This window comes from Macaca mulatta, chromosome 15, assembly GCF_049350105.2.
Source record: "Macaca mulatta isolate MMU2019108-1 chromosome 15, T2T-MMU8v2.0, whole genome shotgun sequence".
NCBI lineage: Eukaryota > Metazoa > Chordata > Mammalia > Primates > Cercopithecidae > Macaca > Macaca mulatta.
In genome coordinates, this window is record NC_133420.1 from 97,340,519 (window position 1) to 97,362,781 (window position 22,263).

A 22,263-nucleotide genomic window follows, 5' to 3' on the forward strand; every position below is an offset into this window, starting at 1 on the left:
ATTCTATTCAAAGGGAGGAAGAACTATTAATCAGAGCTGACCATGAACTGCAGGGGCTACACAGAAAAAAAAGGTAGTTTTTCCTTTTAGGGATGGCCAGCCTCCTGGCACAGAGATTGCAGAGAATGTGATTTAAGCAAGGGATGGGAAGCTGTTCCATTCAACTGCCTTGCAGCTCTGCGATGCTATGTATCTTCGATGTCTCTGCCAAGCAGGCTTTGTAAAACATTGCCAGGAAAAAGAAGAATTATTTTAGCCCTGTTACAGCATTTCTTACACAACGGTCCTTGCCAAACTCCCTTTCAAGGCCATGTTGGCTGGGTTCACGCAATGTGTTAAATCATAAGCCAGTAGAGAACATCTCTTCACATCCAGGCCCATGAGAACCCCTTCAATATCATTTTATCATCAAAAAAGCTTAACAGGCTAATATTAAATAGGATTGCTGCTGGTGAACACCAATGACAGGAAGCATCTACTTTGCATGTTTAGGCCATGGGGCATGTTGCATCCATTGCATGTCCTAGTTAATAGCAAGTTGCCAGTTTCATACCAAATATGGGCATGCAGTTTTCAAAGGATTAGATTACAAAAAGATATGTTACAATAAAGCTGTTTTGAGAATAGTTTCATCCTTCTTGGATGACTTAGTATGTTGCAAGGCATTGTAGAATTACAATTATAAAAACCAATTTTCACAGTGTAGTTTTGTAAAACAAACTAATTTTCCATTTTTAAATGTGTGTGCTGTAGATAAAAGAAGTCTACTAGATGCACTAAAAAGAGAAATGCTCTCCTAACACTGCTGATAAGTTAGTCACTTTCCCTTTCCTCTTAAGTTTATACTTTCATTTTCACAAACACTCACTGAGTCTTTATGCTAGGCACTGTGTTAATCATCAGGGGTAGAAACTGAATGAAAAAGAGAAAAAAAAAAACAGATGTCTTAAACTGGAAAACTTTCTGAGATTCATAATGTTGTTTTTCTTAAGGGTAATTCCCAATGATTATTTTAAAAAAGTAAGTTCAGCTACATTCTTGCCCAATAAACAAGGTTATTTTGCTTTTAATGTCTGGAGAGTAAACATATCAAAGCTTAGCTTTAAAAATTTTGCCCAGCCAGGCACGGTGGTTCACGCCTGTAATCCCAGCACTTTGGGAGGCTGAGGCAGGTGGATCACCTGAGCTCAGGAGTTTGAGACCAGCCTGACCAACATGGTGAAACCCCATCTCTACTAAAAACATAAAAATTAGCCAGCCATGGTAACGTGCTCCTGTAGTCTCAGCTACTGGGGAGGCTGAAGCAGGAGAATCACTTGAACCCGGGAAGCAGAGGTTGCAGTGAGCTGAGACCGCACCACTGCACTATAGCCTGGGTGACAGAGAGAGACTCTGTCTAAAAAAAAAAAAAAAAAGGTGGCCCAGATCATTATTGTCCCATCTGCTGTAATAATACTCCAGGTACTCAATTTATTGCTTAAATAAAAGTTTTCCCAAGCTCAGAAATATATATTAACCAAAAAACTCTTCATATTATAGAATGAATCCTAATTACATAACTATAATCTCAATAGTGAAACAAAATTCATAAAATCATATTCTGAGGTCACTGTACTATTTGACTGGATATGACAATAAACTAATCACACAAATGTTATGTTTTATACACAATTGTTCAACCACAAATAATGAGCAGTGCTATTCAGAATCACAGGCTCCCCCATCTTTTCAAAATTCAGGTCACATCCCTCTCATCATACAACATCCTAAGTAAATCACATCTCAAGCGGTGACAAGACCTGTTCACCATCGATATATAATCTCAAAATTCTGCCCACTGCCTTTCTACCCACCTACCTACTTAAAACCTGGGTCCTAAAATCCATGTTTCACAAAGCTTGGGAACTGTATTCCCTTTGGATAAAACGAACAACTCCCCGAAGCTTTTGTTTTGCTTGGTGTTTACCCAACTGCACTTACTATTTCCAGCATGCATTTACTGGCTGTGTCTGGACTGCATGTCCCAGGTTGCTGTGCCTTTCTAGGTACTAAGTCTACTCCCAAAAATGGGAAGTAGAGCTAACCCTTCAAACGGAACAGTCACCCGGGCCTCAGCGTTCACACATGTGACTCCTAAGAGCATTTTGATATTTCTGTGCTGCCCAGGGAACATTCTGAGATTTCAGTCCTCAGTCAAAATGAGAAATCACCATTTTCCAAAGGGGAAACAACATAACCAAACTCCCAAATAACATTTCCAAGCATCGGTGACCCAAGTCCCAGGCTCTAGTCTGTGTTTGTGAGGGACAGATCAGATCAAGCCTAAATCAAGCATGCAGATACATAAGCACCCACCGAATCAATTCTGTGCTTTCTAACCAGCTGTGTGTCCTGCATAGCCATGTCACCTCTCTGGGCCTCAATTTCTTCATCAAACCAAGCAAGTACAAAGGCACCTTCCAGCTCTAAAAGTACTACGGGTCTACACAATAACAACACAGTTAGCAAAAACTCTGCTATCCCTGAAAGATCTGTGCAGACCCTGCAGAAGTAAAACCTCGATTAAAGACCATGAAGTGAGGGGGAACAATTAAAAAGATCTCTAAGGTGCCCTTCCACATTTTGATTCTCAGTTGGAGAGTGAGGCATGACCAGGCAATTGGTCATAAAACATTAGTAGGTCTCATAGCTCTCATAATCCTGTGCTTCCAATGGCCAGTTCTGCTCTAGCAAAAAAATTCTGCGGATTTTTTCCAAGCAGTGCCTTGGAATGCAGAATGACTTTATCTTTTCATGCAACAGTAGAATGACTTTATCTTCTGTGTTCAAAAGCTCCTTCCCTTTGATTGCGAACTCATCCTCCTCAGAAAATTCGATTTGATTGCAAACTCATCCTCCTCAGAAAATTCCAGCTCTAGGCCCCTAGTTTCTCCAAGCCACCAAAAACACTCCAGCTAGTGAGAACAGGTTAGAAAAGCCACACTCACCCTTAGCCACTGCTTCTCTGTGAGGGCGTCACTGTAGTCCACGTCACGGCGCTGGCGAGACCCCCTCCCAAATATTTTCTCCTCCTCTTCTTCACAGGTGAGCCTTTCTACTTCGGCGTCATCCTTAATGATCCAGGAGGGCAGCTCATCTTCCTCCATTAAGCGGGGCTTGCGTTTCGGGTTCCGGGCATCTTCCCTCCGCCGGTCCATGTCCATCCGCTGGAGACATTAATAAGAGGGTCACCGAAAGTCAGGGCTTCTGTATGGTACAGACTTTACAGTACATACAACTTCCCCAAGTCATTCCCTATGGCTGCAGGGTCCCTTTCAACCTCTCTCATCCTGGTTGACTTGTTCTAGCTCATCCCTAAATATCTAGGGAGAGATTCCACTAAGGAAAATCCCTTCCCTTCCTCTGTACCCATCTTTTGAAACTTATTCACACATTTAAAAAGTACTCTTTAAGAATTTCCTTTTCTTAGTCTGTGTGTGTACAAAGCTTCCCCTTTCAAGTAATAGTGGAAAAACTCAAATTGGGAATGCATTTTAAAAATATGACCTCTTGGCTATACACCTCATTGCTTCCCTGGAAGAAACTTATTCTTTGAGTATGGAAAAGAAAGATCTTTAAGAAAGTTTCCTTTTATTCAGTAGGGGTTGTGCTTTGAATTGAACAATCAGGAATAAAAAAAACGGTGACCCAAGGTATCAGTACAGATAGCTAACCACAGCTGGACATGTGGAAGAGACATAAATGGTTTCACTAGTCCGTTGGCCATGAATATACTAAATTTTCAATACCTTGTGGGCACTGCTCATGGGAGGAATGCTCCTGAATTCTTTACATTTTAAACTTTGTGCTCTTACAAAAGTATTATACCACAGAGAGACAGAGCTCAGAGGTAACCGCGTTCCAACTACTCTAGTTGTAAGCGAAATGGCTTCCTTTCAGAGCCTTCAAAATGCCTACTTCCCTACCTTCTCTCTTTTTAATAATCCAGTTCACTTGTAAATAAACTTAGGGCCACACACTTGGCTTTAATCTATAACTAAACAATACGATGGATTTTTAAAAAATAATCTGCCACTACATTTCCATCAACATTAGTTCTGTATAAACACTAGCTAGATGTGTCATTTCCACAATGAAATGGACCATCAATCATTGCTATTTACCTTTTCCCTCTTCCTTTGGTTCTACCGTACTGAAATCGGGATTCAATATAATGTTTTCTTAAAAGCTAAAACTGATAAAATGTAAATAAATATCTATGCATACCCAAATATGACCTCTAGAACCTATTTTATTTTTATTTATTTATTTATTTATTTGAGACAGAGTCTCGCTCTGTCACCCAGGCTGGAGTGCAGTGGCGCGATCTCGGCTCACTGCAAACTCCGCCTCCTGGGTTTACGCCATTCTCCTGCCTCAGCCTCCCGAGTAGCTGGGACTACAGGCACCTGCCACCTTGCCCGACTACTTTTTTTTTTTTTTTTTTTTTTTGTATTTTTTCGTAGAGATGGGGTTTCACCATGTTAGCCAGGATGGTCTCCATCTCTTGACCTCGTGATCCGCCCGTCTCGGCCTCCCAAAGTGCTGGGATTACAGGCTTGAGTCACAGCACCCAGCCTTAGAACCTGTTTTAAAATTAGCGGTCAAAGCCCTTTAAACTATGCTTCTTCCACATTTTTGGAAGTCATTACATTTCCAGAATCTGGTAGGCTTGGGAGACGGGTGAAATCCCATTGGTTGATAAATGTGGGCACCCTGCTCTGTCATGTGCTATAATTAGCTCACGATGCTTAATCCTGTCTTCTAATGCTTTGGTATCAGAAATGGGATCCACCAAACCTTCCTAATTGGCACACAGAGGTTGCCTTGTTTACAGCAGTATCTAGAGAGGGGCTTCATGAGGCAACCTCCTAATAGTTATTAGATAGCTAGTAAGAAAAAAACTTTTTTGTTAATGTCCTATACTGAGATGACAAAATATTGCCATTTCAGTCTTTGGTTTTACTGCTACTACTATCTATGCCCAAAAATAGCCTTTGAGGTATGTTTAATCAATATATTTCTATAGGCATTATTATTACTAATATATTTGTCCACAATTGAGAAAATAAATCTTTTCTGACAGAAAAGGAAATTATGCACTTGTTTCTTTTTTCTTTTAGGAAAGGTAGATTCGATTAAATAAGATAAGCTTAAAGTCTTAATAACTGCATCTCTCCCTAGAGATTTCTACCCACAAAATACCAATATAGAATCTTAAGTCAACATTAAGGCAAAAGTCAAACTTACTATGTAGTTACTTTGTGAATAATTGGGCTTGAGATCTGATTATTAACCTTATACTTACAAGTACAATTAGTTTTAAAAGTGCTTTTTCCCTTTGTAGAGAACATAGCATCTACAAGCTTAATGTTTGTATGTTAGCAAAATGTTTCAGATACATATCTTGAGCTGCCAAAGATCTTTTTGGTAAAATTCCTAAGTAATTGGTATAAAAGGTAACTTTTTCTGAAGTCACATTTTGAGAAGGAGAAAGCAAGACATGCTTTTTAAAAAAGGTTTTATTTTAAAGAAACTGTCTGCTTATCAAGCGTAAACCACAGCATCTATGATAAATCAAATAAGTTTGCATTAATTTTACAGAGAACTCATTCTTTTCTAATAAAGGATAAAGAGTTTAAATATTTAAAATCCATAGATTTATCCTAGCTCACATTCCATTCTTGTTTCTCACCAAACTTTTTAATCTGTAGCTGATACAGATTCAAATTTTATTTCCTGCCCCCAGGTAGAGATGCTAAGGAATAGTGAATTGGCCAAAGGCGGCCAGTGGATTAGAAGAAACTAAACCAAACCTAAAATCTATCTAATCCTCAAAATAGAAGCCAGCCTTTAAGAAACAAGCAGAAAATTCACAAAATCAAAGTGCCTACAAAAAGTGTTCCCTAGCCAGCCTCACCTGTGTTACAAGCCTGTTCTTTGAGTGGTAAAACAGTCCCAAGTTAAAAGAAGGCTGTGCCTTCCGAGACATTCAGATCGTTTCTGAGGTCTTCAATTTCTACAAATAGCCCAAAGTAAGGCAGAAAAGTACACTTACCCCCTTACTTCAGGGATGCTGATGGAATTCTCCATTTCTGGGCCTAATCTAATTTGTATAATGGCAAGCAGCTTGTCCTCTCCAGTGTCTTGAGAGTATCTGAGGCGTTAGCAGTGCTGAATTATTGCTTAAGAGTGATCACCTGAGGGCCTCTTGCTTGGGTGTTCCCCAGTAACCTGCCTTTAATTAGTTCTTCAAGGAGAGAAAGGATGTCTATTTCTGATGTGTATCCTTAACCTCCCTAAATACAGAATATTGTCATCTTTGATTATGGTGACCAGTGTGAGTTAAGAAATTTAGATTTTATGAATGCCCTACATTGACCATGCTGTTAAGTCTTTCTCTTACTGCCATTCCTCTCTGAAATGGCTTTAGTTGGGAAGGGTGGTTCATTTCGGGGATGGACGGAGAAAGGGAAGTGCATATTCCAGTTTAGGAGTTATTCCCACAGCTACCTGCCTTTTTCTGAGAAAGAATTACGTATTTTTTTTATTGTGGATCATTATATACAATCAATGTTCCCAGAAAAAAAGCCGCACACACAAAACCCCAAAATAACATAAGCCTCTCCAAACAGCTGGAGTTCCGTTCTGTCTCAGCTAAAAAGGTGGAGATTGCAAACCCTGTGGATCATATTTGGCCCACAGTTGTGTTTTGTTTGGCATGCAGTGTTATATAATGACTTAAAAAGTTGAATTTCGTTGCAATGTTTTAAAATCTAGAAATCACATATAAAAGACTATACTTCCAGCTCCCCTTGAAAATTTGTCATTTCTGACGACACAGGTCTCACATTTCTACCTTGCAGCTCTGTGCTCCCATAGACAAAGCATCTCCAGTGCACCTGCCTCTGCCCACTTGCTTCACACATGCAAATTACTCATGTAAGATCTGATGGCACTCAAATTTGGGGCCTCTAACTTTAGGGTTCTGCAGCATTCATCCACCAAAGTTATGGTTTCTATTTACTCCCTCTGTAATCAGTCTTTGATGAAGATAAAAATGATTGAAGATACTGGAGGGAAATCCAACTGGTTTTGATCCTTAAATGAAGACTACACCTTTATGCACACCTTGAAGGTTCCCATTCATTTAAGCAGGCTCTCGTCAACAATTTGAAGAGGCACACCTGTGCTGTTTTAGCTGTTGTTGTCCACCTATCTCCCTAAGGAGCATGTTTGCTTTGATCCTATAAGGACATGGTAAGTTCCAATGCCTATAGGAGCCAGGTAGGCTTCCTGAATGACATTGGCCTGGGATTAGAAACGAACTGGGAGCAGGAGGGGGTTTGTGGTAAGCTGTAGACCACAAGGCCTGTCCAGAGAGTGCAGCTGCTACTCAGCCCTGGCCAACTGTTTCCACACAAAGATGTGGGCCTGGTACTGCCCGATCTCATTTTTCAAGAGAAGCCAGAAATCAGGATTCTTTTTTATGTTGGCAATGAATGGGAAATTTTAAAAAACGCTGCATGGGCCAAACAAAATATGTCTGCGGGCTAACTCCAGCCAGTTTGCAGCCTCTGAACTGAAGGAAAGGCATAGGCTTTACGAATGAAGTTCTGCCAGGCACGCAGGCTCCAGACATTCTACTTAACAGAAAAAAGGGCAGAGGAATAAAGCATTTGTTTTCATGATTTTCTGTAACATTACCATAAAAAGGTCAAATTCTTCCTCTCGTCGAGCAATCATTTGGTTCAGAGTCTCATCGTCCGGTACTTCATCTTCTTCCTGGGGTTAAAAACAGAGTGATTTAACAGGTTTTAGGAGAGAGCCTGGACAGCTGGGGCAAGGTACAAACAAGTAAGTGATCTGTCCTCCAGACCAGAGGGGTCCCATTTCTCAAGCCAGAAAGAAAAGGGAAGGGGTTGCTGGATTTAGTACTTGCCATTATTATTTTACGAGCTATTAAAACCATCTTCCCAGAGCAAAATCTGTTCAGGCTGGAAATGTGGTGCACTATAAGAAATATGAGTTCTCCTGGGTGTGTATCTTGATTCTGTTACTTTTAAAACAAGTTACTTCATGTCTCCCCGCTTCAGTGACCTCATTGGTCATATGGGTATGACATCTACTTCACAGGGGGATGTAAGATTTTAATAAGGAAATCCATATGAAAAAGTACCTGACATTAATTCTTTTAACTCCATTTACCTTATGCCAAATATAAATGCTTATTTTCAAATACTTACAAAAAATGTAAGTATGGGAAACCTTGTTACTAGGCACTAAGACGATAAAAACCACATATATGTGCCAAATATATAGCCTTTGAAGTGTGTTTAATATATTTCTTTGGGCATTATTATTGTTGATGATTGGAGCTATGGATGGGATAACTAAAAAGGTATCAGTAGCAAAAAAAAAAAAAACCCTCGAAGTTATACTTAATTAAAATAATTTAAATGAAGCAGAGAAAACAATTACATATGGGCTAAAACTTTCATTTTATATTATGTCAAACAAAGATACATTATCTCTCTGCTAATTCCTCAGAAACCAACAGTTCTCAGGATTTTCAGCAATGTTATGGCATGACTTCCACACTTTCAAAAAATGATTCTAAAAGTTGGGCATATGCTATAGGACTTATCTTCCCAAATTATTTTTATAATATGCTGAGTGGGCTTGTTAAAAATCAAACGGGGAATTTCAGTGTATCAGCTGAGGGAAGAAAGGGGAAAACACAGAACTTCAAACATCCAATTTCACAAACTGTATGTTCAAAAAGAAGCAACTTGTTTTAGAGAAAGAGTATGAGTGTACTAGCAGCTCAAATGAGATGACTATGTCGGCTCCCAAGATAACGCCTTTCGCACTGCAGGAACTTAATAAGTGTTAGAAATGAATGCAATCCACTAAAGTAAAAAATCTACAATTCAAGATAATCATTATTTCTGAAAAACTTATTCTAGTTCACCTCCAGATTGATTACAGTCAATTTGTCTAAATATTACATTTCATCTGACAAGGACACAGACTAGCTGGGAGTGGGTTCAGACTTCACAGTACAAAATATCTGGTAATGTCTCTTCTGGTGAACAGATGTCCTGCTTTGCCTACTTTCTTCCTAGAACCACACATTACCCTCTCATCACCTGTACAATGAGGGGCTTAGATGACCGCATGCCCAAGATGAAAAGATTCTCTTGTAAAGTGGCAAGAAGCCTGCCCGTTTATGACCTTCATGGAAAACCAAATGGCTGGAAGTACACAATGCATCTTCCTGGGTTCTTTGTGCCCCAGCACTTCATGGTCACGTCAACCACGGTGATGCCAGCCTACGTTGTCCTGATCTTTCAGGACCAGAGCCTTTGACGGCAGTCTCTCGGTGTTTTCAAACATCTTTACATCAGGACACGGGCCCCCCTGAAAATGGTAACATTTGTCTGACACACTGGTAGCCAAGAAGGGACAGGGAGCCTCAGCAAGGCTGCTCACAGCTAGCCTTGCTGGCAGGACAACTGGGAGGGGAGTGCACTTCAGGCCCCACCTGGCAGCCCTCGGGCCCAGGAGAGATCAGCATCTCCCTGCAGCTTAGGAAGGCTGGAAAACTCCAGGCTTCCTTGATTCTCAACCAGATCAGGTACTATTTTCACAAGGCCTACACAAAACAAATAAGCAAAAATGTAGTGGAGATGACAGGCTGAGTGTCAGCTCTGCTCACATCTGCTTTGTCACAGTATAGATCATTCACCATATTGTTCTGTTGGAAATGTCCAAGTGTATAAACAACAACAACAAAAAATCACCTGACAATCTGACTCCATATCTGTATCAAATATTCAATTTCTAGAATCAGAAATTATAAATTGAGATAAAAATTTTTCAAATGTGTGTGGATCGTGAGTGCATGTGCATATGTATTTTTCATCATTTTCATGAAACTCAGTGGATAGCTAATCAAAAATATAAGACCGACAAATTAGGAGGCATAATACAAAAGTGCTCTTCAATTTGCAAATGGGTTCATTTCAGGATTCCTTTAAATATCAAGCTCTACTTCACATTTAGATTCATTTCAGAATATATATATATATATATATATATATATATATATATATATATATGCAGTCAGTCTCTGGCTTAACAATGGTTGGACTTAGGATTTTTCAACTTTATGATGGTGCAGAAGGGATGCACATTCAGTACTCCACTAGACTTAAGATGGGGCCATGTCCTGATATTTTCAAATTATGATGGGTTTGTCGGGATATAACACTATTGTAAGTTGAGGAGTATTTGTTTATAAGACTTTTAAAAGACTCAGGTTCATAATTTACAGAAGACTGAAAAAATACATATCCTGTTTAAGGCAAAAATCAAATTATATCTAATATATGCAATTAAAACAGTATTCCACATGAATATGTAAGGTAAACTTACTCTTCAATTTATAAGTATGGGCACACACAAAAAATATGTTCATCCCCAGTCAGTTTTATGATAAGGACTGCTGCTGATATTCTGTAGTTTGCTACACTATATACATATGTTTAAAAATCTATTTCAAATCCATTTTGGAATGAATATTATAAAATTACTAACGCTGGCAATCTAAAAATAATACAAATGACAACCCAACATTCCCCTAATAAAAACCTAATCAATGCATTCTTCATACAACCCTGACAAATAAAGACTGTTTAACCAGTATTTTTCCCAACCTTCAGATAGCTCTTAAAGAAAAATTTGAAGTATAGGTTAAGGTCATGCTTTCCAAGAGCAAGTATAGCTAAATGGGCAGAAGATGGCTGTGAAGGTTTGTCCTACAAACACGTTGAAGCTCTGCGATCCCTGATCAAAAGGCGAAAGAGACGGAGGGCTCTGAAGGATGGGAGAAAGAGGCCCCCTTCCATTTATGTCTTGTCTCGTCCGGCTGATTTTGTCCCTAAAGTATCCTCTCTGCAGTTCTGCGTCTGTCCTACAGAAGGCAGCACTGATGGTACAATAAAGCAGCTGGGTTTCCCACCCTGGAAAAAAGGAGGGAGCACCCACAGGCCAAGCCTTGAGGTTCCTCCAGCAATAGCTCTTAAGACACTCACTTTGGATAACTTTCAGAGGCTTTCTGTGGTTGGGATCTAAAACAGCAGTTTATTTATTCATTTTCATTAACACTAGCCCAGGAAGTTCTTTAAACAAAGGGATTATTCTTAGTCCTTCAGAGACAAAAGGCCACTGTTTGATTTCATAAACTTGGGGCTTTCTGTAATACCTCATTTTCCTCTTCATGCTCCAAGATGGCCTGCAAGAATGCCCTCCGCTCGTGGCTTGAAGACTTTTGGTCAAACATGCCTGCCTGGATTACTTTCTGATCCACGTTCAGCTTGTATTTTGCAGCCGCGAGGATCTTTTCCTCCACGCTGTTCACGGTACAGAGCCTCAGCACCCGGACCTCGTTCTGCTGCCCGATGCGGTGAGCTCGGTCTTGGGCCTGCAGATCCTGTTTCGGGGGAACAATACGCTATGAGGACTGAGATGCCTGGCATAGGAATCCCAAACCAGACCCCACCCCAGAGGGAAATATGGAAGGGTTATGTATTTCACCTTCACTAAAGCAAGATTTTGCTTACATTTTAAAAATACGCAAGCTACGTTTGGAAAAATTCAATGTCACTCCTAGTTGAAGAAACCTGGGTTTAAATTAACCAAGCCAACTGAAATAAATCTCGGGTTTTGAAATCCAGGTTATCATATTGTTTTTATCTGTCTCTAGGTTCCCCATCAGATTTAGTCCCTATCTAAAACAAAAAACAAGACACCAGTGTCCAATGTCAGAATTATGACTTACATATCACCTACAACTAACCTTAAGTTGTAAGAAACACCTTTTCTTTGGTGTGATGTGTTGAAGATTATTTTAAAAATATCAGAGTTGTTGTACATTCAGGTATTATACATACATACATCTTACTACACACACACACATACACACACAGTGATTGCTCAGGTAGTCAATTTCCTAGAACCTAACCTTATCAAAGACTCAGTCTTCAATTTGGGAAATGAAAAGGATTGCTAGTTGGGTAGTCAACTGGTGAACTTTTGGGGACAGAAATTTGTCACTACCTATTAGAAGTGTTAAAACTGTCTACGTCTCTGACTCAGAAGTATCACTTCTGGAAATGTATCCTAAACAAATAATCATAGATATGCACAAAGATTTAGAAATAAGGATGTACCTTCTCAGAATAATTTGTTATCTCTAATGTTTTTTTTTTTTTAAAAGAATTAAATATTCAACAATAATGAATTGGTTAAATAAATTATAGGATCCTACTATATGTACGTATCAACAAAGTATCATAAAAATTATATTGTAGGAGATTTAATGACACAAAGCTATAATAAGTGAAAACAAGTTAAAAAGAACCGTGTGCATTCTGATCTTACATGTGCAAATTTATCTATATCAAGAAAAAGGTAGGAGGACAAACACCAACATGCCAACAACATAAATCTCCAGGTGATAAGATTATAGGTGTTATTTCATTTTCTTCACTTTGCTTACATTTTGTTTTTTTCTGCCTTAAATGTTACTCATATATTAATAATAAGAAAAAAGCTTTAATGAAATCTTTAAATAAAAACCTTCATGAGTCCATGAAGCAGAGTTACCTAATTTTACAGCTACATAATAAAAACTTCTTGGCATATGGCTTTTATTCATTGCGGTCCAGGTGATGTTATCTGGGCTGATGCTAATTAGTTGTTTACACATGTCTCCCATTAGACTGTATAGATTTTTAGGGCAAAGGTCTGTTTTCTGTATCCCACAGCCCTGGCACCATAGTTTGTACAGAGCTGATGCTCAACAGCTGTAAACCCGTCTTCTTGACTAGACAAGTCTCCTGGTCACCTATTGTAGCACAAGAAGGCAGCAGGCAAAAGGTTGGAGATTCGTTTTTGCTGCAGGGACCTTTAAAATTAAGTAGCCAATTAGGCAAAAGCTTTTCCTCGGCAGATATTTGAATAAGTTAATATCAATATCATAGTGCTAAGCCATGAAAACAGCTGGGACCCATCTATATTAGATTATTTTCTAAAGAGAAGAATGTGAGATGGATCATTCAAATCCAAAGGGGACAAAAAACTCTAAAACACCCTAAAGTTCCTTTTTAAGCTTTTAGTTCAACCGTCCCTCTCAACCTATCTTCACCAGAACTGCTAACAGCAGTCAAGATGACAAGCTCTGGGTCATCAGGCTTTTCACTATCTCCTGGAACAGAGGCCAACAAATAGTCTCTAAAGTGGGCGCACTAGTAAACATTCTAGGCTGTCTGGCCCAGAAGCAAAAATTGAACAACTGTTCTTACCAGAAGGCTGATATTCTTTTTTCCCACCATTTTCTAATTTATACTTTAAAAAGTGAAGACCATTCTTCACCTGCAGGGGTGCAAAAACAAGTGGCAGTTCAGACTGAGCCCGTGAGGAGTAGATGGCTGACCCTTGTCCAAGAAGATGCTGACAAAACCACAAAAATACTAATTGCAGGGGGCAGCAGAATATGAATAGAGTAGATGAGGAAGCAGAGCACATAGACAACATACGAACAAAGTAAGACATTACAGAATCCTTGGGAATTTGCTGCAATTAGTTTTGTTTGGTGGTGGTGGCAGTGATGTGTGTTTGTGTGTTTCAGATCACCCATCTAATTGGAAGGTCACGAAAGCTAATATTTCTAGGTGGAGAAGTGTAATGCAATGTGAGCTTGTGAGTCTCTAAGCTGACGTGTGGGGGGAAATATTGTGACAAAGAAGCGCTGTAATTATTGGATGGATTACTCAATATTTCTGAAATCTCAATTAGGTGGTCTGAAACTTCATCACACTGACTTAGGTCTGATAATACTCGAAGCTAAGAGCCTGATCTGAGAAGAGGGTCTGCAAGCTAAATGTGATTGACCATTCCGTAATAGCAACAGAGTTGCAGCTCCACAGGTAAAAAACACAAGCACCAACCCATGTTTCTAATCAACAGTTTGGAAATGAGAGTCTTGGCAACCTGTAGTGATTTTTTCATTAATTCCACAATCCTGAGTTCTATTTTTGCTTCTAGGTAGGGTCCTCAATTAGCAACATTAAGGCCTCTATCTGTCAACCTATGTCAAATTAATCCCCTATTTTCACCAATGTGCCTTAATTTTGATTCAATATGATAATGCATACTTACAGAAAATTTTCTTCAATGCATGCCGAAATTAACCTGATAAAAACACCTCCACAGTTTTCATTTTGGGGGCTATGCAATCTATATGCAAGGGTGCAAGGTAGAAAGAGCTCAAACCCAGGATTCAAACTGAAACCTAAACAGACATGGGTGTGAATGATCCTGATGGGGCGCTCATGAGCAAGCTAACATTGACTGGTTTCCTTATGTATAAGATATTCTGAGGATTACTTGAGGTGAGGTATGCAAAGTGCCTAACAATATTTAGTAGAGTTCTGTACCTTTTAAATGAAAACTCAGATGGATCTTTATCACTCTAAAATCACTGATTCCTGAAAAAGAAAAATTTGACCAAACTAATGGTCATGTTCAGCGACAGATGAAAAATCTGGTCAGCTCAGTTTATTTAATCAGGTGGAAGCAAATCTACCTGTGGCAGCTAGAAATACTTGCAGAGGCCCAGTGTGAGGGACCTGTGGTAAATTCAACCAGAGAAAATCTGGGATCCTGTGTTTTGCTGCCGAAGCTTTAGTTCACGTGTAGTTAAGAGGGAACTATTTCTTGTTACTGTAATTTACTTTGATTCTAGAACTCAAAGTTTTTAACAGAGCTAGAGAGAAAGAAAGAAAAAAAAATGAGAGTTGGGGTGGGGTAGAACATCATAAAGATGTTCCAGAGTTATTTTCCAGGTTAAATTAGCATTTCCTGGAACAGTGGCTTTTAGAATTTATACTGTGCCAGTGAAGGTAAACATCTAAGAGTCAGTGGAAATGCTTACCTCTGAAGACAGAAGACAAGCAAACTCTCCATTCACCTATAGATGGTCCTCAATACTTAGGTACCAGCGAGAAGGATAATCTAAACATCCAATCACATTGAGCACACCAGGAGGAGAGGAGTCAAAGAGTCACATCACATCTTCCTTCCTCCCTCTTAGATACCCAGCCTAGCTCAGTGCCTGCTGCATAACAGACACTCAATAAATGTTTACGGAAGAAATACTGAATCCAAAATGCCAAAAAGGAAAACTGCAGATCTCTCACATCAATATAAATTCTACCTGACCGTTGGAATGAAACACTTTTATATATTTATAAAAATATGTAACCATATTTCCTGAAGACTTAGAACTAATATATTCTGTGCTGGTGGTTCCCAATCCTTTTCAAGATAAGAACATCTTAATAGTCGCCTTAATTTATTCACCTACAGAGAATGGTAAGTACACGCAGTGGCCCAGTGGTGGTGGTTTGGACCCACAGTTAAGTCTTTAAATCAGTGGTCCTCATCTGTATGAGAATCTATTTCAGAATCTCCTGGGAGCGCTCAAAGGAAGCAGCTAGCTCCACTGAATAAGAAAACTAGGGTGGGGTGGGAGGGAACAGAAAGCAGGCATGTATATTTTTTAAAAGCTTCCTTAGAATCCTAATGTACCCCTGAACTCTATTTCCTGCCAAAACTGACGCTATATGGCATTGCCACTCAATCTTCGCAACCCAGTGAGATAGTGTGACTGTTGAGAAAGCCAGGGCTCAGTGAGGAGCCTAGGAAAAGCTGATGTAGAATTCATACTCCTATGTGAGAGTTGCCATTTTCTTTCTGCATTTTTTTGAGACACGGTCTTGCTTTGTCGCCCAGGCTGGAGGGCAGTGGTCCGATTACAGCTCACTACAGCCTCTGCCTCCCAGGATCAAGCAATCCTCCCACCTCAGCCTCCTGAGGAACTTGGGACTACAGGTATAAGTGCCACTGTGCCCAGCTAATTTTTGTATTTTTTTGTAGAGACAGGGTTTCACCATGTTGCCCAGGCTGGTCTGAAATTCCTGGACTGAAGCAATCCTCCTGCCTCGACCTCCCAAAGTCCTGGGATTACAGGCGTGAGCCACCACACCTGGTCTTCATTTTTACTGTTTTGAATTCAACATTTGCTCCAGTATGAATCAAAACTTGACCAATATCATCCTACCCAATATCCTACAGGCAGATGCCTCACCTCCCAGAGTAATTTAGAAAACCAGTGCCATAAGAGACCCACTCAATTGGAAAAAAAAAAATCAAAGTACTGCTTTAATAGGATAGCCCTGAACTTACCTGGCTAAAAGAGCTTTACAACAATAAATGCTCATTAGAATATGTTTTGATGATGACTTTAAACAAAACACAAAATAAAAGGTTAACTACCATAATACTAACTGGCCTTGGGGAAGTTACTTACCCTGCCTAGGATTCAGTTTCCTTGACTGCAAAGATTCAAATCATATTAACTGTCTGACAGGGTTGTTGTGAAACTGAATGAAAAAATGCCCAAGAGGCTGACACAGATTCAGGGGCTCATAAATGATGGTTGCTATTGTTCTTATTGCTATGATTTTACAACATTTTTGATTTATCCTTCATTAAATATACTTTGTTCAATGGCAATCCCAAGAGATGGGATTAAAACTAAGCAGAAACTAAGTTTTTCTACCTCAAACTTCAGCTCTTCAAAGGCATATGTGGGACCTCGTATCTATGCTCTAAGGGAGATGAGAAAACAGCCAGAATTGGCTCCAAGAAAGCAGCGGCCCACTCGTCTAGATATTTGCTCTGTCCTGTAAATGTGAATAATGAAACTGATCATCTTTTAGCTGCTCTCCAGAGGGAGGCCTGGACACCTGAGTGGGACATACAGACCTGATGAGGATTCCAGTCGCTGTCAAAGATGACCACTGTATCAGCTGCCTGAAGATTTAAGCCCAGGCCACCAGCTCTGGTGCTCAGCAAGAAAATGAAATACTGGGATCCAGGTTCATTGAATTTCTTCAGCAAAGCAGCACGATCTTCAGACTTGGTGGTGCCTAAGGGGATCAGAAAAATTAATTTGCCAATTAACTCTTGTCTGAAAATGGCACAGAACGAGACAAAAAAGCTTGCTTCCTTCGAGAAATATACCCAGACTCCTCCTAACACTGATGAGGTAATTTCCAGGGCTTTGTACTTCTGGGAAAAAACTTTGAACATTTTGCAATTACAAAAAAAAGAGCTTAAACATTTCTGACGAGGCATCTTTGTAACTTTACACATTTTACAAAATCCTTACTTTCACCTAAAACAATGAAAACATTTTTTGGATTTATTTCTGTGATTTATAACAAATAATTTTAAGAACATACACACTTCTTCTCTCTCCCTCTCGCTCTCTCACACACACACGTGCACTTAAAACTGTAATAATGGCTTAGAGAAACTTTGCCAATAGGCATTAAAGCAAGGACTTTTTTATGCCAAGAAAATAGAAAAAAAAGGAAAGTTCTTTTCTACTGCTTTACCATTTCGATTGAAGTATGGTCCGTTTGGTAAAAACATAAATTATGAATGAATTTTTTTTTTTTGCAAATGGAATAATTTTATCCTTTTTAGCAAGACTTAAAGCCACAATAATCCCCCCCCAACAAAAAACAAGAAATCTCTTAGTCTGTTTCTCACGTTAACATCCCGCTCTGTTGAGTTCAAAGCATGCTAAATCAAAACCAACTAAACAGAGCAGCATGTTAAACACCTGGGTGTGGTTTGCCCCATGGGGTCTGAGGAGGCTCCAAAAGAGTGAATAAGCAGAGAGGACCAAACCTTAGAGTCTGGTGCTCACTTTTGGGGCATTCTTGCATTTCGGATGAGCCACTCAATTACATATTATGTATGTGTAATGTATTTACCCAGCCATTTCATGAAGTGCATTGTGGAAGGGGAGAGAAAGAAAAAAAAAACACCAGTATTCCATCTGAACATATTTCACCAGAAACACTTAGATGTTGAATTTTGAAAAAAGGCTTTAGGTTGTTTGGAAATATGTATGCATGTTACATGATAGTCCCTGACCGGCTGCTATTCAAATATTATTCTTACATGCTGTTCTTTTTTTAAGGATGAAAACATACGAGCAATTTATTTCAGAGGATTAAAACATTTAAGTGACTACAGCTAATGAATCAAGTTACTATGAGGGCCAAGTTCTCAAAATTGGGGACAATCTGTTTTTCACATTTAATAAAACTAACAAATGCCCTCCTGAGGAGGGAGAAGACAAATCACTTCCCTGCATACAGCAAACAAGGATTAGGAATGAGGGGTTTGGGGGCTTTCCTCATTTAATGGAGTCACATTCTTTAGACCCAATTTACTTTCTACGTTAGGTTTCCAGTTTAGTGAACTGGTGAGGTCCGACACAATCAGTTGTCTGAGTTTAGATTTTGGAGGAGGAGCACTAAACATGCTTTGATGAGTGAGCTTTCAAGTGTGGGGCTCTTTTTTCTTTTATTTTCAGAATTGGCTTTCTGAGATCATGGTGAACTATCTGTTCACGATGCTAATGGAAGATATGTTCTGCCATGAAACCTCTATCATCTTTCCAGCTGCAAGAATTTTTTTAAAAATTACTCACATGGATTAATGGTTCACATATTTCTCCTCTGCCTTAAACTGAATGAAAAGCCACAGAAACCAAAAATTCCTTCTAAAATGGGGAAAGAAGAGATCATGGCATCTTTGTTTCTGACAACTGGGTACAAAAACTATACATCTATACTCTCAGGACAGAAGTTCAACCGTTTTTGATTAACTGAAAATGAACCAGCTGATAATCACATGGATTAATGGAACCAAACAGTTAATCTCATCAGGTCTGCCTGCCCTGCATGCTTTTGGTTTCTTGCTTTTTGTTATTTTTGTTTTCTCTTTTTCTGTGAAGCTGAAGGCTGCGGTAGCTGAAGGTCTTGATGCTGAATGCTCAAACTTGACCTTCACTGGCTGCTTTACAGATAACATGCATATGTCACCATGGCAATGGTTGTTACTTCAGTTGCTTTTCAGGAACTTTAGCCAGCTCTGTCCACTTCAAACTGGTTGACACCACTGACCCTTAAACTAGGCCTGAGCGCAAGTGCCCAAGAGATGGCCTTTTGATGTCGGAGAGCCAAGAACTCCACCATCATATCACGCTAACACTGTCATTTTCTGCATGTATGTCCTCGGAAACGCCATGAACCCTGGCTATGCTTGTGTAGAATTAACCTGTGACTTCATTTTTCCCCACTGCCAATCACCTTTCCCTGTGCCTTACACCACCCCACTTCCTTACCCCGTAAATATCCCTAAGCCTTATCTTCAGGGACGTAGAGTTGAGGGCTGTTCTTCCATCTTTTTGCTTGGTTCCCTTGTGAATAAATCTTTTCTCCTTTGCAAAACCTGTGTCACAGTGATTGATTTACTGCACGTGGGCAGAACAGACGTGGATCTCGCCAGTAACATAAGATATAAATACAACCAATGCCTACTGGGATGAAATAACCTTACATGCAAAATAAAGCACTGAAAAACAAAAGGAATATCCAAATAAAATTATTTGGTCGAAGGAGTTTTCAGACCCTATACCAGATACCTCAAGCAAATAGGCCAACCATGTATCTCGTGTGTATTTAAACTGTATAGGCCAGGCACGGTGGCTCATGCCTGTAATCCCAGCACTGGGAAGCCAAGGTGGGTGGATTACCTGAGGTCAGGAGTTCAAGACCAGCCTGGCCAATATGATAAAACCCCGTCCCTACTAAAAATACAAAAATTAGCTGGGCATGGTGGCACATATCTGTAATCCCAGCTACTCGGGAGGGTGGGGCACAAGAATCGCTTGAACCCAGGAAGTGGAGGTTGTAGTGAGCTGAGATGCACTCCAGCCTGGGTGACAGAGTGAGACTTCGTCTCAACAAAATAGAATAGAATAGAATAGAATAGAATAGAATAGAATAAAATAAAATAAAATAAAATAAAATAAAATAAAATAAAATAAAATAAAATAAACTGTATAAATAGCTGGGAACTTGACAAATTACAAAAAACAATAAAAAAGATTAAGTCATTTTTCATACAAAACAATGGCATTTCTCATCACAAGGTTTGGAATTTGCTAGAAAACCACTTCCGTCAAAGATTTCCAAGTCAAGATCTTTGCTGATCATGAGCAATCTTTAATATTGTTCAGGGAGATTCAAACGACCATGTAAGAGTCTATCTAAAGGCAGACACTCTTTGCAAGTGGCACAAGATTTAACGTGCTCAAAACTAACATCAGTTTCATGGTCTTTCAGACTTTGATACATAACCAATTATAAGAATACAATTAATAGGGCAAGTGTGTTGAAAATTACAGAATTTACCAGAAGGAACACACTGTCAGACTTTCATGATGACTAATTTTAACTTAGTTTCAGTGACTTTTAGAAAGTATTGTCTTCTGGGATAAAACAAGTGAGAGCACCACTTGCTCTCACTCAAAAATCATTTCCAGTAAAAACAAAAACTATAATGGAGTATTAGCTAAATTTATTCATGCAACCATAATCTTTGCAGAAAATTTCTGCTTAGCTCTTGTCAAGTGATTTTTTTTCCCCTAAAGTCAAAATCTGAGACATCAAATTCAGCAGTGAAAATCTGAAGTCATTTTAATAATTGGGTGGTGGGATGGGGGACAGAAGGGGGTTCAGCTGGAAGTGTGTGTACTAACTTATCTGTGTGTATACTGATTGTTTGTCCATTAGTTCTGTCCACCCTTAAAAGGAATGGCTGCTCTTTCTTACGGAAATATGCCTTTTCAATTCCATCTGTAACATGTTAGGCAATTTGCTTGTCTGTCTCCTTCCACCTAATGCTAAGGACTCTGAGAGCAGGAACAGTGAATAGTTCATCCATCCTGTATCTCTAGTGCATGGTGGTTTGCAATTACTCAACTGAAAATTTTAAATAAGTTCAAAATCATTCTTAAAATGTTGTAGCCAGAGAAGCAGCCTGTATTTTCAGAGATGGGGTACACCTCTCTGGATCTGCTAAAACTGAGCTAATCTGGAATCAAAGAGATCCAAGTTAGAACCTGGTCTCACCATATACCTTTGTTTTCTCATCTATTAAATGGGCATCATAATGGCACACTGGTTGACAGGGATAATAGTAGCTTATTTATTGAGAAAATCAAATTAATAACGCACATGAAATGCTTGGCCCAGAGTCCCACACAGAGTAGGTGTTCCATACATGTTAACTGTTGTGACTATTATTATTAATAACAAAAGGACAGCAGCCAACAAATGATTAAAGAGAACCTCTCAGGCTGACAAGAAAACACGAAAGCAATTTGTTTCCAGGAATTCACTCTTACCAGTCTGATAGATGCAAATATTCCAAAGGAGCAGTCCTCAGAGACCTGAGATTGGAAATGAAATGCCACAAAGTAGCAAGTGATAGTTATACAGGACACCTGTGTGGGGCTGTCAGTTCAGGGGAAAAGAGAGCCCCACAGCCCCTCACTTGAGCAGTAGGTAAAGGACAGTTTATCTCTTGAAGGAAGAGTGCTGAATTTTCCCCTCTTTCCAGAGGCAGGGATCCAGTCAAAGAAGAAGAGACAATAAAGGAAATTTGCCAACAGAGAAAAACTGTGCCTAATAGGAATGTATTTGTGAACTCAGAATTCACATTTACTTAACCATTCATTGGTTAAGTAATTTGGAGGGGAGAGGTAAAGGGGTTTAAATAATCAATGTTCACGCCTGTAATCCCAGCACTTTGGGAGGCCAAGGCAGGTGGATCACTTGAGGTCAGGAGTTCGAGACCAGCCTGGGCAACATGGTGAAACCCCATCTCTACTAACAATACACACAAAAAAATTAGCCGGGCATGGTGGCACATGCCTGTAATCCCAGCTACTCAGGAGGCTGAGGCAGGAGAATCACCTGAACCCGGGTGGCAGAGGTTGCAGTAAGCTGAGATCATGCTACTGGATTTCAGCCTGGGTGACAGAGTGAGACTCTGTCTCAATAAAAACAATAAAATAAAATAAAATAAAAATAATCAAGTTTGTCAAATGGTATAATTAATTTGAAAATTAATTAATAATACCCTAAGAGGCAGACCATAAAGAGAATTCATCTAAAACCTTAAGTCAGAGAACATACAGCAAGTCTAAGTTTGGTTTATATCCAA

The 22,263-nt window shown here is 39.4% G+C and overlaps 1 protein-coding gene across 28 annotated transcripts in view; it reads right to left on the minus strand.

Moving 5' to 3' along the window:
* SMARCA2 (SWI/SNF related, matrix associated, actin dependent regulator of chromatin, subfamily a, member 2) overlaps nt 1-22,263 on the minus strand; it is a 222,486-nt gene that overhangs the window by 66,532 nt on the left and 133,691 nt on the right. For all 28 annotated transcript variants that reach the window (XM_077966143.1, XM_077966133.1, XM_028835203.2 and 25 more), the window contains 4 exons: nt 16,936-17,099; nt 11,309-11,536; nt 7,747-7,824; nt 2,988-3,206 (listed from right to left, as the gene is read on the minus strand). In XM_077966143.1, the coding sequence (XP_077822269.1) occupies nt 2,988-3,206; nt 7,747-7,824; nt 11,309-11,536; nt 16,936-17,099 (689 nt within the window). The remainder of the gene's footprint in view (nt 1-2,987; nt 3,207-7,746; nt 7,825-11,308; nt 11,537-16,935; nt 17,100-22,263) is intronic.